The 16,273-nt window shown below is 42.8% G+C and overlaps 1 protein-coding gene across 1 annotated transcript in view; it reads right to left on the reverse strand.

Moving 5' to 3' along the window:
* The window catches only part of PYGL (glycogen phosphorylase L), a 44,846-nt gene extending 28,603 nt beyond the window's left edge, over nt 1–16,243 (reverse strand). The window contains exons 1-4 of the mRNA XM_040477113.1: nt 15,860–16,243; nt 10,894–10,995; nt 8,114–8,192; nt 4,595–4,698 (exon numbers count right to left, since the gene is read on the reverse strand). Of these exons, the coding sequence (XP_040333047.1) occupies nt 4,595–4,698; nt 8,114–8,192; nt 10,894–10,995; nt 15,860–16,102 (528 nt within the window). The 5' untranslated portion in view covers nt 16,103–16,243. The remainder of the gene's footprint in view (nt 1–4,594; nt 4,699–8,113; nt 8,193–10,893; nt 10,996–15,859) is intronic.
* Between the last annotated feature and the right edge of the window lie 30 nt (nt 16,244–16,273).

Genomic DNA, 16,273 nt, shown 5'->3' on the forward strand with positions numbered 1-16,273 from the left:
TTCTTTGTCTCGAACCTCTTCCTGATTTGGTAAGGAACCGGTTAATTATTCCCTCAATTTCACAAATCTTGTTTTTAAGGTAAATTGGCCAACATTTCATAAGCACAGGCTGGTCTGAACAGATCAGAGGAGAAAAGGGGAACTGCGGCCACCACCCCCACTAAACCCTCAGACGCTGCAGAGTGGTGATAAACCTCTTCTCTACCTTGCTTTCTTCCAATGAATCAACAAACTGGTCTGTAAATTTAGATTTCTATGTAGCCAGTGACCCCTGAACGCACCGACATGCTGAGTCATGTGAAGGGCAGGGGCAAGAGAGAAGAGCTTTCATTTACATCCAAGTGGGCTGCTGGATCTGAACACGCGGGATCAAAGAGAGCGGAGACAAAGAAAGTGTGGGTCTGTGGAGGAAGGAGCGGTGCTCGTGTCAGGGGGTGGGGTGGTGAGGAGGGGGCACAGCCTCAACTTGGCATCTTCCTAGAGGAATGACGCAATGGCTTCTGTGTTCCAGCCAGCATGGGAGCAGAGGTCAGCTCAGGGAGCTCTGTTAGTGACTGAATTGTAAGAAAGGCTTTCCCCGTCGACTGGGACACATGGGACATGAAGAACTAGTGAGCCAACAAACTTTGTTTTCTGATGGTACAATAAATTGAAAACTGTTTATGGGGGCACCGCGAATTCAACAGTGGTAACTAGAATCTTGCTGGGCAATGTGAATTGTGCGAGAGAGAGAAGGGTTGATTCAACTCTGAGATACCTACTGTGAGCACCTTTCTACTCTGAGCTTTGGTATGCGACTGTTAAACTTTAATGTGAGGCTGTTCCAATTGTCTTTCCCTCCTTCCTCCCAGGGGCCAATTATTTTCATTCAAGACTATTACTGATAAAGTTTCAATGATCCCCATTAGAGTTTAAGGTAAGTCAAGAATTTTGGCAATAAAATCACTTTCCTGGGGTTTCTGGGTGGCTCGGGTGGTTGAGCATGTCTGACTCTTGATTTTGGCTCAGGTCACGATCCCAGAGTTGTGGGACAGTCCCTCTAGGGTCTCCACACTGAGCATGGAGCCTGCTGAAGATTTCTTTCTCCATCTGTCTCTCTCTCTCCCTCAGCTCCTCTCCCCTGCTCTTGTACTTTCTTTCTCTTTCTAAAATAAAAATAAATCAATAAATCAAATTATTTTCTTTAGGGTATTCACAATGAACACTTTAGTACTGCAAATGTTCCTTGAAGAGACTTCAAAAACTAGAAGTTCATTAACCTTTAAAAATCTTCCCAGTGTGTGCCATTTTCTTCAGCCTTCTCCACTGCAGGAGCAATGATGTAGCTGATGTGTGTGGGGGCATGCCCATACCTTCAAAAGATAGGCTTTCCTGGAAGATGCTTTTTTTTTTTTTAATAGAAATAGCCTCTTTTTTAATGGTACGATGTATTTTATGTTTGCCCTTTAAAATCCCATCACAGTAAACAATGGATATGGTAAATATAATTATGAGTTTTTCTGACGCAGTTTCAAGTCATAGTGAGAGTAGTGATGATGGCTAGCAAGGTCAGCTTTGGAGACTTGCAAAAGTCATGTAGTGTCTCTTTCTCATGAACACTAGAAATATAAGCTTCCTGGATCTGATAGGAGAGAAAGGGAACGTGTCCTAGAATAAAGGCCATTTAAAAACAGCAAAGGTACATTGAAGAGGGCATCTTTTGGGATGAGCACTGGGTGTTGTATGGAAACTAATTTGACAATAAATTTCATATAATAAAAAAAAAAAGAACACCTAATAAAAACTTTAAAAAAAAAGTAGCAAAGGTAGTAGGTATGGTTTTAAAAACAGTGAACTTACATAAAATCCTGGGGAAAAGGCACTTGAAAAAAATTTTTTTGAGACTGATGTGCTGAGTTTCTCTTAAATTGTTCACAGAACAGTAAAGAGGCAAGAAAGGAAATCCTTATTCTGAGGTATAATGCATGCCACACATACTTTCCAAGACTGAGACTGGATACGATGTATTGCTTGGTCGGGCTGTATCAAAATGTTGGTCACGCTAGAAATGCCTGTTAACCTAGGCTTCTCACAGCGTAATTCTAGATTACTTCACTGTGGAAGGGAGCCTGTTATTTTGTTTTCTAACTTTTATGATTATAAAATACACACGTCTTGTGAAATATGAGTCATATTGAAGAGCGAATGTAGGATACTAAAAATGACCTGTAATCGTATCTCCCAGAGATAATCACTGTTGAAGCTTTGATGTATTTTTTCCTAGTATTTTTTCTTTATCTTTTTGGCTTCTTTTGAAAATCCATATGATTCCACACCTCCTTTTTTCAACTAACATAAATAATCTCCCATTTTATTAAAATTAATCAAAATATATTAATAACTATATTAATTTTATACAATACCACAATTTGTTAAATTATCCTCTTTTTCTTAGGCAAAATTATCACTTTTTTGAGTGCCTATTTGTGTGCCAGACATTGTAGATATCTTCATAATAGTTTCATGAAGCTGGTATCTCCATTTTATAGGTGAGAAAACTGAGGATCAGAGAGGTCAGGGAACCTAATCAAAGCAACACAACTCATAAGTGTAATGAGTAGCAATTAGGCTCAGATTAGAAATTAGATCTCAGTTATGGCCTTAATGTTTTTTTCCTACACAATGCTGCCTCCTAATTCCTTTAGGGATAGCTAAGGGGCGCCTGGGTAGCTCAGTCGGGTGAGCGACCAGCTTTGGCTCAGGTCATGATCTCATGGTTTTTGAGTTTGAGCCCCTCATTGGGCTCTGTACTGACAGCTCAGAGCCTGGAGCTGGCTTCAGATTCTGTGTATCCTGCTTGTGCTCCGTCTCTCTCTCTCTCTCTCTCTCTCTCTCTCTCTCTCTCTCAAATAAATAAAACATTAAAAAAAATTATTTAGGGACAGCTAAGATACACTGGTCCTTAACAAAATTTGGAAGTGTGTCTTTCAATATGTGTCTTTCAATATGTTCCCAATAGTCTCCTTCTGAGACTTTTTCCTTGGTGCATTCTCTCCTCACATGCAAACCTTTTAGTTCCTTCTTCCTTGGTTCAGAGTGTCAAAATACTGAGGGAGGGAGAGAGAATGGCGCTGACACTAAGCTTATTCTCATCCTTCCTCTCCCCTGGGATTAGCTCCAGCCGAGGTCCCCCCATCCAACTCTGAGCACTCCATCCTCAGACTGACTCGTGGAAGTGTGGGAGGGGCTCTGAGAATGTGGGCTTTTTGAATTTAGTGAAATTCAGCATCTTTTTGTCAATGATGTGCGTGTAGGGGAAAAAGGGAGAGAGAAAGCCTAAATCACACTTAGCATCAGAAAGACTGTCCACACCAGGGCTGATTGCAGGCTCAAAGAATTACCAAAGATAGGGGCGCCTGGGTGGCGCAGTCGGTTAAGCGTCCGACTTCAGCCAGGTCACGATCTCGCGGTCCATGAGTTCGAGCCCCGCGTCGGGCTCTGGGCTGATGGCTCAGAGCCTGGAGCCGGTTTCCGATTCTGTGTCTCCCTCTCTCTCTGCCCCTCCCCCGTTCATGCTCTGTCTCTCTCTGTCCCAAAAATAAATAAACGTTGAAAAAAAAAATTTAAAAGAATTACCAAAGATAAAAGAAACTAGCACCCAAGAATCCAGTTTAGTTTTATAAAAATCAAATGAGAGTCATTTGTATGGACTATTTGTGCACATGTCTGTGGAGCACTATAATTACATGTATTAAATATGTGCCAGATTTATTTAATAGTTATAAAATTGCCTGCTTGCATCTTATAAAAAATTAGAACAATGAACTCATCTATCTTATATGATAAACATATTAAGGAGGGCAAGACTGAGTGTAGAGAAAATCTGGGGATACAGACCCATGCTTGCCAGCAGTGTGATCTGAGGTAACACTACTTAAGAGTCTCAGTTTTCTCGGGGCAACTGGGTGGCTGAGTCGGTTAAGCACCTGACTCTTGATTTTGGCTCAGGTCATGATCTCATGGTTTGTGAGTTGGAATCCTGTGTGGGGCTCTGTGCTGACAATGAGGAGCCTGCTTGGGATTCTCTCTCTCTCTCTCTCTCTCTCTCTCTCTCTCTGCTCCCACCCTGCCTCACCACCCCTCCCCCCCGCTCCCCCCCAACTCGCTCTCTCTCAAAATAAATAAACATTACAAAAAGTCTGTTTCCTCACCTATAAAATGGGAACATGCTTCCTACCATCAAGAATTACAGGGGAAGATCATAAGTCAAAAAATGTATTCCTCCATCTTGCATGCTGCAGAGAATAGACATCGTACGTTGTAGATGGTCCACATTCAGGTGTCAATGATAAATATTTTCAGAGTATTCTCATGAGTCAGGTACTATGTGAGGTGCTTATGGATCTGGTGCTGAATGATATTGGTAGGCTCTCTGCTCTTAGGGAACTCACATCCCAAAGGGGGAAGACTGATAGTTTTCAGTGATGTCAATTAAATGCCAGATAAATGCTTTACTAAAAGCTTTAAATTAATTGTCTGTACATTATAAATCACCCAGAATACTATGAAGGAGAAGTATTTTTAATAACAAAATTTTGAAAGATGGCTCACATACCTGCCATCCATCTCGGATCTTCTGATTAAAGATTCCATATTCGTATCGGATGCCATATCCATAGGCTGCAAGTCCCAAGGTTGCCATGGAATCCAAGAAGCAGGCTAAATTAAAGAGAACACAGGCAAAAAACAGAGTCATCAAGGTTAGTCCAAATTTCATCTTTCTTTAAAAAACACGGCAGCCAAAAGACATTTTCTCTAAAACACATTTGTATTTTAAAGCACAGAGACAGCTGTGCAGTGGGTATTCAATTTTTTAAAAATAACATTTTAAAATTGTTGGCATTTTTTTTGAGAACAGATAAAGAAGATGGCCTGCCTTAGATATATCCATTATTGTGTCTGTCACTCACACTACCCTTTCTAAGGGAAGCTGTCTCTACGGCCCCTACTTGAAAAGACGGCCCCAGGAGAGTATAATTTACATGTTACCATCTAAACAACTAGCTGGACATCTGTGGTAGCCTCTCTTTCTGGCTAGTGGAATTCCAATGTTGTTCAGATCTCAGGTGGCCATATGCTTCAGGGAGGCTGGGCCAGGAAATGAATCTTGCTTTGGTCTAAGCTTCTGAGCCAGTCATGGGCACACAATGACCTACAATCTAATGAGAGGTGCTAGGAAATCTGCAAGATGCAGTGAAAGATTTCTTTGCCCCTGCCATTTTTTTTTTTTTTTTTTTTTCCATGAGAGGAAAGCCAAAAGAACCACAAAGATCTGACAGAATCATGCTGTTGAACTAATCTTGGGACGGCCCAACTCCCGGAGTCCTTGTTTACTGCCAACACATGTCCTTGTTGGTTGAACAAATTTTTGCTAGATTTTCTGTTACTTGTGGCTAAGAACATTAATGACAGAACCTCCGATCCAAAGCAGCCAATCAAAAGACTGAGTAGGGATCTACGTTGTGGCCAGGAGCAACCTGGGAGGTTACACTAATCTGATTGTCCCTCTCAGGAATTTGAACTGAGAAATATACAGAGAATGAGGAAATGTACAATAGGATCTAAAACCTTTTGAAAAGAACATTTGTAGATCAAACAGAAATGGACTGAGTTAGGGTCATGGTGGGGCCCTAAAATGGAGAATCCACAAAAGCCAACAGCCAATGCCTTCAAGTTACTGTAACATCACAGTGGTCTTCTAGTCCCTATGTTCATGTAGCCTGACTCTCCCCCAGTTTCTGCTCTCTCAGAGCTGTGGCCATTTGTCTTTTCCTGGGTCACTCTCAAATTATTCTTAGAGCTTGACCAGAATGGGGTCCCAACCTTTTCAGTCAGGTAAAAATGAGGCTATCTAATGAGAATTACTCAAGCCTCATTCACCACTTCATTCTTTGACCTTATCTCCTTATCAGGAGCAAGGTCATTAATGTCAGGCACAGAGTGGGGTTAACTCAGCCAACAAATAGGCCTGGGGCTTTACATGAAAGGCAGGCTGGTTGTCATTCTTAGATGAATATGCCACTGGTTCTGCTGGTCTTCCTATAGCCCCATGGAAAGCCTACTAAATTGTCCAATGGTTGACTTTATAAGGTAGTAAGTATCTCTAATACTAATAGCAGTATTAACGAACACTGCAACTAATGTAGTAAGGATTAAATGCTACAAAATACACACAAATGGATTTCCCATAATTTGAAAGTGTGTGTAAAATTAAGAGTAAAATCATTTCTGAAAAAGAAGAAATAGATTATTTTTCATAGAGCACAATCTGATACATACATGTATGATGGTACATTTTTATTACTCAATTTAAATTTCACATGTACATTGTATGTTAATTATACTAGAATTAAAATAAAAAAATACGTAGTGCCTGGGTGGCTCAGTCAGTTAAGCATCCGACTCTCGATTTTGGCTCAGGTCATGATCACATGGTTCATGAGATCAAGCCCTGCGTCAGGCTCTGCGCTGACAGCGTAGAGCCTGCTTGGGATTCTCTCTCTCTCTCTCTCTCTCTCTGACCCTCCTCGACTCTCTTTCTCTTGCAAATATAAATAAACATTAAAAAAATAAATTTCACAATACAACCTCATTGTAAAAAAACATTGAAACATTACAGATGGCATTAGTACCCTCTATTTTGCACTCTTCTCTAGGAAAGATCAGAGGGAATATTTCAAACTCCAGACTTTTTTCCCTATGAATTTATATATATACTTATAGAAAATATTTATTTTTTTAATGTTTATTTATTTTTGAGAAAGAGAGAGAGAGAGAACCCCAATCAGTGTCTGTACTGTCAACACAGAGCCAGATAAGGGGCTTGAACTCAAGAACCGTTAAGATCAGATGACCTGAGCTGAAATCAAGAGTCAGGAGGGGCGCCTGGGTGGCTTGGTCGGTTAAGTGTCCGGCTTCGGCTCAGGTCATGATCTCACGGTCCGTGAGTTCAAGCCCCGCGTCGGGCTCTGTGCTGACAGCTCGGAGCCAGGAGCCTGTTTCAGGTTCTGTGTCTCCCTCTCTCTCTGCCCCTCCCCTGTTCATGCTCTGCCTCTCTGTCTCAAAAATAAATAAACGTTAAAAAAAAAAAATTAAAAAAAAAAGAGTCAGGAGCTTAACCAACTAAGCCACTCAGGTGCCCGAGAAAATATTTAATTTTTAAAAAACATAAATAGTATCACACTGTGTTACTTTTAATGTCACTTGGGGTTTTTTTCCTTCCCCCTGAGAGGTCTACCCAGAGAAGTATATACAGATCAATTTTACTGTTTTTATTTTTTTACTGTAATATTTTTACTGCGTGTTTTTTTTTTTACTGCAATGTACATGTTCTAATACTTACTCTTATATCAATGGACATTAGGTTATTTCTAACATTTTGCCTTAATAAACAATACTGTAATAATTTTTTCACATGCCTCCTTGTGTACCTGTTTGAGCATATCTTTAGAGTAAATATCAGAAAGTTGAATTGCTTGGTCATAAGGAAGCATATCTTTAATTTAATGGAGTTAGTATTTTTTTAAATGTTTTCTTTTACATTCGTTGAAAAAGCATTTCCTGGATAAAGCACTCAAATTGCGTCCAAACAAAAAAAAAAAGATATTAATGAACTAAATCATACCAAAAATATAACAAGTGTATCACTGCCTACTAGTCAGTCAAAAAGTGAACTGTCAAGTGCATAAGACAACAACACAATGGTTAAACAACTGAGGTCATACCTATCACAAGTATGGGATTCGAGCAGCTATGGACAAATAACTGTGAAGTAAAGGGGCCACTTTGGAAACCCTTCAGCGCACAGGAAGGAGCTGGTTAACTTTGGGGTTTTAAGCAATGTCTCCAAGGGGTTTAAGCAATGTCTCTTTTGTTCAAGTTCCCTTCTCTACTATTTGTGTAGAACTGATCAAACCATAGTGCAAACTCAAAAACAAATCCATCTATAACCAGCTAACACCTTGCACTCCTCCTACAGAGCCTTTCTGGTTCCTGTAAGCATGGTCTAAGGTACGCAGCATCTGAGAAGCCACTGACTGTCCAGACAACAGAGCACACTCACCACGTCACTTACCAGCAAGCCTCCCAAGACCACCATTGCCAAGCCCGGCATCTTCTTCAATTTCTTCTAGCTCCTCCATATCCAATCCAAGCTAGTGATGAAAGGAAAACACACTGGATGCAGATACAAATGCAGGCCATTTCAGAAAGCATAGTCATTTCCTAAAGCTCTGGGTCAGGCACCTGGGTCATCTGTGTACTCCATTCTGTGGGCACCCTCACAGAGTATTCTGGCATCAGATGCCCACTGCAGATGGTGGCGACCGCAGATGCATACCACACAAGACGGCACGGCAGCAGCTCGGGGAGGAGGGGAGGTTCCAAATGTCCATTACTGGCTCTGTTACTTCTTAGTTACCTGACTCTGGGCAAAGTAACTCTCTATACTTCTCTTATTTAAAAAACGAAGACAGGGCCCCCGGGTGGCTCAGTCAGTTAAGTGTCTGACTCTTGATTTTGGCTCAGGTCACGATCTTGTGCGTGAGATCAAGCTCCACGTTGGGCTCTGCACTGAGTGTGGGGCCTGCTTGGGATTCTCTCTCTCCTTCTCTCTCTGCCCCTCGCCCCTCATGCAGACGCATTCTCTCTCTCTCATGCAATAAATAAATAAACATTTTAAAAAGTAAAAAATGAGGATAATAGTATCTGCCTCATTTAGGGCTGCCATGAATTAAATGAGAGTATACAAAGCATGTAGAATTACCCTGAACAGATATTTCTCAATAAATGTTAGCTACCCCTCATTTTTAAAATTATTCTTTTGTGTGTGCTAAGAGGTAAAACCTCAGGAATGGTCCAGTGCCACTCTTATACTAACTGGGCTGAAGGACTTTGAAAACTATCAAAAAGTATGAGGTCAGACCTTCTGGGATGAACTAAAGTTCATCTTTTCATGACCAGAACATATTTACTCAGTAGGGTCAATGGTTGTTAACCCAAAACCAGTTACTGAGTCACTGCTCAGGAGACCTGGGGTCAGATAGCAGTCAGGGAAACAGCCCTGTGGGCCAACTGGTAAGGGCTAAAATCCTCTACTTCTTTTTGTGGTGCATAAGGGACTATGGGAGGCCAATGAGCCTCTGTGACATTGGTGATAGATGGAACTGGTTCCCAACCAGCTCCCTGACCCAGAGCGTTTGGTGTGCACAGCCAGAGGCCACTGTCATCAGCATGGACTCGTGTCAGAATTGTGCAGCCCTGGAGATGACTCTGGACCGTTTGTCTTGCAACGAAGAAACTGACAGTGAGATAAATTAAATGACCTCTTCTATGTTGACTAGATAGTAACCTAGCCCATGCTTGGCTAATACTGGTTTGTTGTGAAAAGGACTGTATTCTTAGCTGAAAGTGATGCAATCCACAAAATCCAGTATTATTTAAAATGGAAACATACTTAAACATATTTACAAACATCCATAAAAATTGAAAGCATGCTTGAAGTTGATGCCCAGGTTTTCATGGAGCCACCTACTTGGATCCCCACCTTTATCCCAAAAGTGGCTTTCTCACACCAGTGTCAATGACTAAATCTTCTCAGAATTCAAGAATGGCTTTGTCTGTTTACTGTTTAAGAGGTTTTCAAATTTGCTCCCTGGTGACTAGAGTTTACTGGGGTCCTTGTGCAAGCCAACAACACAATGGTTAAGCAACTCAGGTAATACCACACAAATATGTGACTTGAGTAGCTGTGAACAAATAACAGTGAAATAAAGGAGAGGCCACTTTGGAAAAAACCTTTCGGTGCTAATGTCAACATTCAGGATGTTTTCAATTCTCAAAATGTAAATCTAAAGTAGGCTGTAAACCTTGAGTAGCTTGACAGGGGTTACTTTACCCACCTGCTTATGCGAGGGCGGGGAGGTATATTATTTTCACCTGCTATCAGGGGACGCAAAGAAAGGGAAACAGAGGGGAGCTGCAATGATTCTTTCATAGAAAATACCTCTCCCACGTGAAGGAAAACAGTCCTTAGTGACAGCAGCTGGCCACATGAGACAATCCCATGCTAAGGAAAAGGAGTGGGTAGAACAATCTCTCATTTAGAATGTGTCTTTGCAAATACACATTTCTCCTTTCAATCACATGAAAAGGATTAAAAACTGTTTGTTTTTTAGCGTGGAGATCCCAGAGGCTCTGGGGAGAAACAGTTAAATACATTCATGAAAACAAATTAGCATATTGAGTTTCAGACCTCAAGCTCTTCATTTAAGGAGGAAGTGTATTTTACATCTCATTAAACAATAAAGCAAGTATGTCAATGCAATTTTAAAAACCTATTATTTATACATGTTGCCTTGATGTATGAATAGGCAAACTTTGATCATTTTTAAAAGTAGACACGGAGGGCTCAGTTGGTGGAGCGTGTGTGTGACGCTTGATCTCGGGGTTGTGTGTTTGAGCCCCACAGTGGTGTAGAGATTACTCAAAAATAAATTCTTTTAAAAAAAAAAAAGTAGATAGGAGCCCAAAGTAAAACTTGTGATTCTGATAGCAGGGGCTCAGGTACTTTTAAAAGGTTTGTTCAGATGCTGATTCTTAACATGTAATTTGTAATGTGTCAAAAACTGATTGCAAAAGAAAATTCTCATGAGGCAAAACCAGTTCTCTTTGTTTCTCTTAAACCAGAGATCTCCACTAGTTTATGTTTCTAATTGTAATAGCCACAGATAAAGAAACAACTTTTCACTTTTTTTTTTTTTTTTTTTTTTTTTTTTTGGTGCTATGCTCCCAAGTTTCCTGAACTGAACTTGAAATTTAAGGGGAGAGAAGCAAAGATATATGGAGACAATGTACCTGGTAAATGGCCTCATCACAAGCATTTTGCAGACCAAGGTTGATCATGGTGTTCTGTAATGTTCGGCCCATATAAAATTCCAAAGAGAGGTAATAAACTCTCTGAAAACAAAGAGAGGTCATGTTAATGCTAGCAGGCCAACCTTACTTGTCAACATAAAAGCACAAAAGGTCACCAATAAGAAACAAACAGACAAGACTACTTTAATATAAATTCAAATGAGACTCTTATAGAGGTATGAAGCGCTAAATAAAAGCATAACTGACAACTGGCTTTGAGAAAAACCATTTTATACCCTATTTTTGGCAAAGTAGTTTCTATGCCTAGGGAGAAAAAAAGCAAACTCATCCAACTAATCAGATTCAGTGTTTTGTGTGTGTGTGTGTGTGTGTGTGTGTGTGTGTGTGTGTGTTTCCTTCCTGTTCATAAACCTCATAAATTAAGCTATGTTTTGGACAGAAGTCAGACTGCCACAGCTCTTCAATCACTTGTAAAATACTTATAGGATGAGAGTCAGGTGGGGTTGACTGTGATCATCTCGACTCATCCAAGAAACGTAAAGATTAACTCCTTCAAGATACACCCAAAGGCTAGACTATAGCCACTTTGACCACTGCAAGTAATACTGCGATTAATTATTTTAGGATACAATTATTCTTGAAAGGCTATGATCTGGCAATAACAAAAGATTACCTCAGGTTTATTGGGGTTTGTTCTTGATGAGGTGGGGACTTTCTCTAGCGACTTAGAAACCGTTGGCCTTTGACAGAAAGCCAGGTAAATACTATGAGTTGAATGTGAAAGGTGCAAAGGTCAGAGTTGCCTGAAACCTTTCAAAGTACAAGCGCAATTTACTAATTAAAAAAAGAGAGGAAGATCAGTGAATAACTTCATCATCCCCTTTTACGATGCCTTACTTTCCATATCAGTTCCCCTTTTCTTTTTGGCCAAACACAAAACAACAAACATCTATAAATGCATCACTATAAAGTCACTTCAAACTTTAGGGATTCTTTCATTTCCAGATAGGAAGAAGCAGAAATAAAGTATTTGGTCAACCTGAAAACATAAAAAGAATATACTTCAACATAACAGATTTTTATTATAATATTTAACTCATCAGTTACACACATATATTTAGAATAAAATACTATATGAAAATTTCAACTTAGAAATTTCACTTTTTGCCACTTTCATTTAATGAAACAATTGGCTTTTATGTGTTCCCACGGATAGTCAATATCCATATCTTCGTGGGTAGTATAATGCGATCTTCCAGAGTATATCATCATTATTTTTATCCCAGTTGTCTGAATATCTATAAAGCTGTTATTAGCTTATTAGATGCCTCTGTGTGAGTTGGGAAAAGGTGTCTTTCCTGAGGCAGACACACGCCAAAGAGGTGCATGGTGTCACTCACCCCCACGGATGTCCATGAGGCTATTATAGCACAGGAAAGAACGCCTTAAGCCACATGTATCATTTGCATAACGTCAGTGCAGTGTTCCCCATTCTTCCCTGTACATTCATCATTTCAATAAAACCACAACGTATTATTGCTTTTCACATTTTAGTGATGTATAAAAAGCCTGTTTGCAATTGTGAGGTCACACCTGCAGATGACTACATGTGTTCACTTTCTTTGCTTCCCTTTTAATGATTCCAAATTAGCACGGACTTAAGACATTTTAAGACATTTCAAGGTCTTCCTAAAAAAATGTTGTTGCTTAAAGTAATTGAAAAAGCACCTCATTATATGACAGACTTTACAAGCACATGAATTTAAAGTGATTTCCTGTTTTCTCATAAATAATTTTTGGCAGGGAGGAAACCTCATCTCCTATTTGGGGATATATGAGACCTTGAAAAATTGAACTCTCTCCAACCTGAGTCAGTGGTCTCTGAACACTTAAAACATACTCCTGGTAGTAAAATATTTGAACATCTCCAACACACCTTAAAAACTGTGTACATGCACTACTGTTACTGACATTTTATGTATATATTACATAAAGTGGACATTTTCAAAAGGGTTATAAAAAGACACAGGAACTAATATTTTAAAAATAATATTATTTTTATTTCTAGCACCAATCAGAGGACCCGGGTAATTCTGGGAAGACATATGAACAGGTGGCAACACAACTGACTTGCAGGACAGGTAAGAGTTGAGCATGGAGACACGTGGAGGGAAGGGCAATCGCACGTGACAGGTGCACTGTGGGCAGAGGCCCAGAAGTGGGGAGTACAGGGCAGGGACAGGGACAGAAGATTGGTTTGGTGGGAGAGCAAGGTAGGTCCAGGAGAATAATGGGAGATAGGATAGGAGGGAGAGGTTCATCTGGACTGAGAAGGACCTTAAATGCATGACTGTGACAGGCAGTGGGGGCCATGATATCCGAACAAATGACAACATGTGTTCCTTTAGGAAGCTTAATTGGACTACAGTGCCCAGAGGGAGATGGGATTGCATACCTAGATGCCTCCAGGAGCCAGGCAGGGAAAATAAATGTGTAATGGAAGTCACATGAAACAATGAGGAGTCCTGGGCCAAGAACTGGGGTGTGTGTGTCCTGCTTGAAGGCACTGAAAATTTAACCGCTTACAGGTGTCTCGCTGGCCAAACAAAACACAGTGGCTACCCACATTCAGCCACACACTGCCAGCTTTACCACTCAGTGGAAAGCAAGGTAACCGCTCAGAAGTCTACTTCATACACCAGGAGCCTGGGCCTCAAGCTCAGAAAAGGGAGAATGCAGGGGAGTGGGTAATTTCAAGAGGACCCATGGGAATCAGCAGAATTTGGCAACTTGTTGAATGAAGAATCTAGGAGGAGATCAAAGGTGAGACTACAGCGTTGTGTCTGGGTGACTGCCAGGAGGGCAATGCCATTAAATTAGAAACAGAAGATAGGTCAGGTTGGGGGGGGGGGGGGGGGGTGATGATTTGAGTTTGAGGAAATAGGAAGAGATTTAAGTATGTATGTTCACTGAGCACTCAGAAATGTAGGAATGGAGTCTGAAAAGGAACTCAGGCTAGAGGTCCAGATTTGGGATTCATCTGCATGGTTCCCAGAGAGCAGGGGAGACGGGAGGGAAGCTTGGACACATTTACTGGCTCCATTCTCTGCTCTAATGAGGCCAGGGATCTCCTGTTTAGGGGAACAACTGTCACAAAGGAGATACTTTATTATTTTTGTTCATTTTATTTTAGAGAGAGAGCGTGAGCATGATTGGGTAGAAGGGCAAAGGAAGGGAGGGAGGGAGAGAGGAACAGTGAGAGAGGATGAATCTTAAGCAGGTTCCACGCTCAGTACGGAGCCTGACAAGGAGCTTGATCCCACAACTCTGGGATCATGACCTGAGCCAAAATCAAGAGTCAGATGCTCAACCGAGCCACACAGGAACCCCTGAGGAGACAGTTTATTAACATGTGCGGAATGAATCTTGTTTGCTGTTGTATCCCCAGTGTATCATTCTCAGAATACCCAGTTTATACCTGCACTCAGGGCCAGTGAAGAAACTAGCCAGAGGACAGAAGAACAATAAAGTACCAGATAAGGCCACTGGCGGAGAAACATACAAGGTCAGTGTATTCTATGGTGCTAAAGGCTATGGAGGGGTGTGTGTGGGGTGGGGGTGAGGTTCTAAAATATGGCTCATTGTCTCACTCTCCAGCTTAAAAACTTATAAAAGTATTTTTAATGGGAAGTCCCAAGCTGCAGTCCCTTCTATGCAAATAAAAAGATACAATAAATAGAATACACGAAGTGCTTTCTAAGATTATATTTTAGCAGTTGCCACCTTTGGGTAGAGGCCTAGGCTTCTGGGGCACAGAAGCATTTGAAAGCTTTGTTACAGTTGCAGTTTCTTACTATGAGAATTTCTTTTGCTCATTGGTTCTTTGGAGTATTCTTTCTTTTCATGCTTTTACATATTGAAAATAGTCCTAATAAATGTTTATATGCATTTCCCACTGCCTCCTGGGTATATTCCACTTTCACCCTTTCCAAGATGCCTCCAGCCAGTCTTTCCAGTTTCCCCTTCCAATCCTTACTCACACCCACCTCGTTATGCACAACACAACACCTCTCCCTGCCAGGTTCCTTCCAACCTTGCCACCCCACCTTCCTAGTTTGGCCAGGTTGGCATAGATTGTCCCTCTGTGCGCCCGAAACCTCCCTAAGGACCCTTGCATTCCAGCCCCCGCGCAGTGGACAGGGGTAGTCTGTGAACACCAGCAGCTCCTCGGTAGGTCTCAGAGGCCAGAGCACGTCCTGGCCCTCTGCCTCCAGCCCGCAGGAAAACAAGGAAGTGCAGGAGCTCCACACCCCACTCACTGGTGGGAACTGCTGGGAGCCAGCCGGCAGAGCTCTGACTGCGGGGGCGGCACCCTTGCCCCTCCCTCTCCACCTCAGACGGGAGGAGAAGCCCGGGTCATCCACGCATCCCCCAATCTAGCCCCTCCAAAGCCTCTAGGGGCAGTGAGGCACCTTCCTTCATCTCCTCTTTTCTGCCTCCTCTCCACGCCCCCCCACTCTCCCAGTTCACATTCCCCTTTCACGGCCAATTTGTCTCCCCTCTCTAAACATTAAACTTAGCCAAGGCAGCGCTTTTGTCCATTTTGTTCGGGGCCGCCTGGCCTAGAACTGTGCCTGGCGTGCAGGCAGGAGGCGCCCGAGACCTCCTATTAAACGCAGATGAGCAGAGACGTTCCAAAAAAGTTAGTGAAATAAGCGGGCAGCGAGGGTAACCTGGGCGGTCGCCCACGGGCGCGGCGGCTCGGGTGGGGCTGGTGCGCGGCGCCGCCGCACCCGGGTGGGGCTCTGGTGGAGCGGCGCAGTGCCGTCCCCTGCCTCCCGAACACGTCAAGCCCAGACTTCGGGGGACACTTCCCCGCGGGGGACTGGGGCAAGAACGGGGTGAAAGAGGGTCACTCCGGGGGCTCCTCCCGCCGGGCCGGTACCTTGGGGCACTTCTCGTAGTAGTACTGCTGCGTGCGGATCCAGCGCCCCACCAAGTGGTCGCGCACCGTGTGCGCCAGCGCGAAGAAGTAGTCGCGGGGGGTGGCCACGTTGCGGTCCTTGACCAGCGTGAAGTGCAGGTGCCGGTTGAAGCCTTTCTTCAGCTCGGCCACGTTCTCCACGCCCACGATGCCGCGGATGCTGATCTGCCGCCGCTTCTCCTGGTCTGTCAGGGGCTTGGCCATGGCGGCGGCGGCGGCGGCAGGGGCTGAGCAGCTAGCGGGACTAGCGGCCTGGCGCCGGGGGCAGGACGGGCGGAGCGGGCTCCGCGCCGCGCGCCGCCGGTTTTGAGTCTGAGGAAAGTTTGGGGTCCGCCCCTGGGCGCGGCGCCTCCCCGGGCCCGGCCCGCCGGCCGA

Source organism: Herpailurus yagouaroundi, unplaced genomic scaffold (assembly GCF_014898765.1).
Source record: "Herpailurus yagouaroundi ecotype Mexico unplaced genomic scaffold, PumYag 141, whole genome shotgun sequence".
In the NCBI taxonomy this organism is placed as follows: Eukaryota; Metazoa; Chordata; class Mammalia; order Carnivora; family Felidae; genus Herpailurus; species Herpailurus yagouaroundi.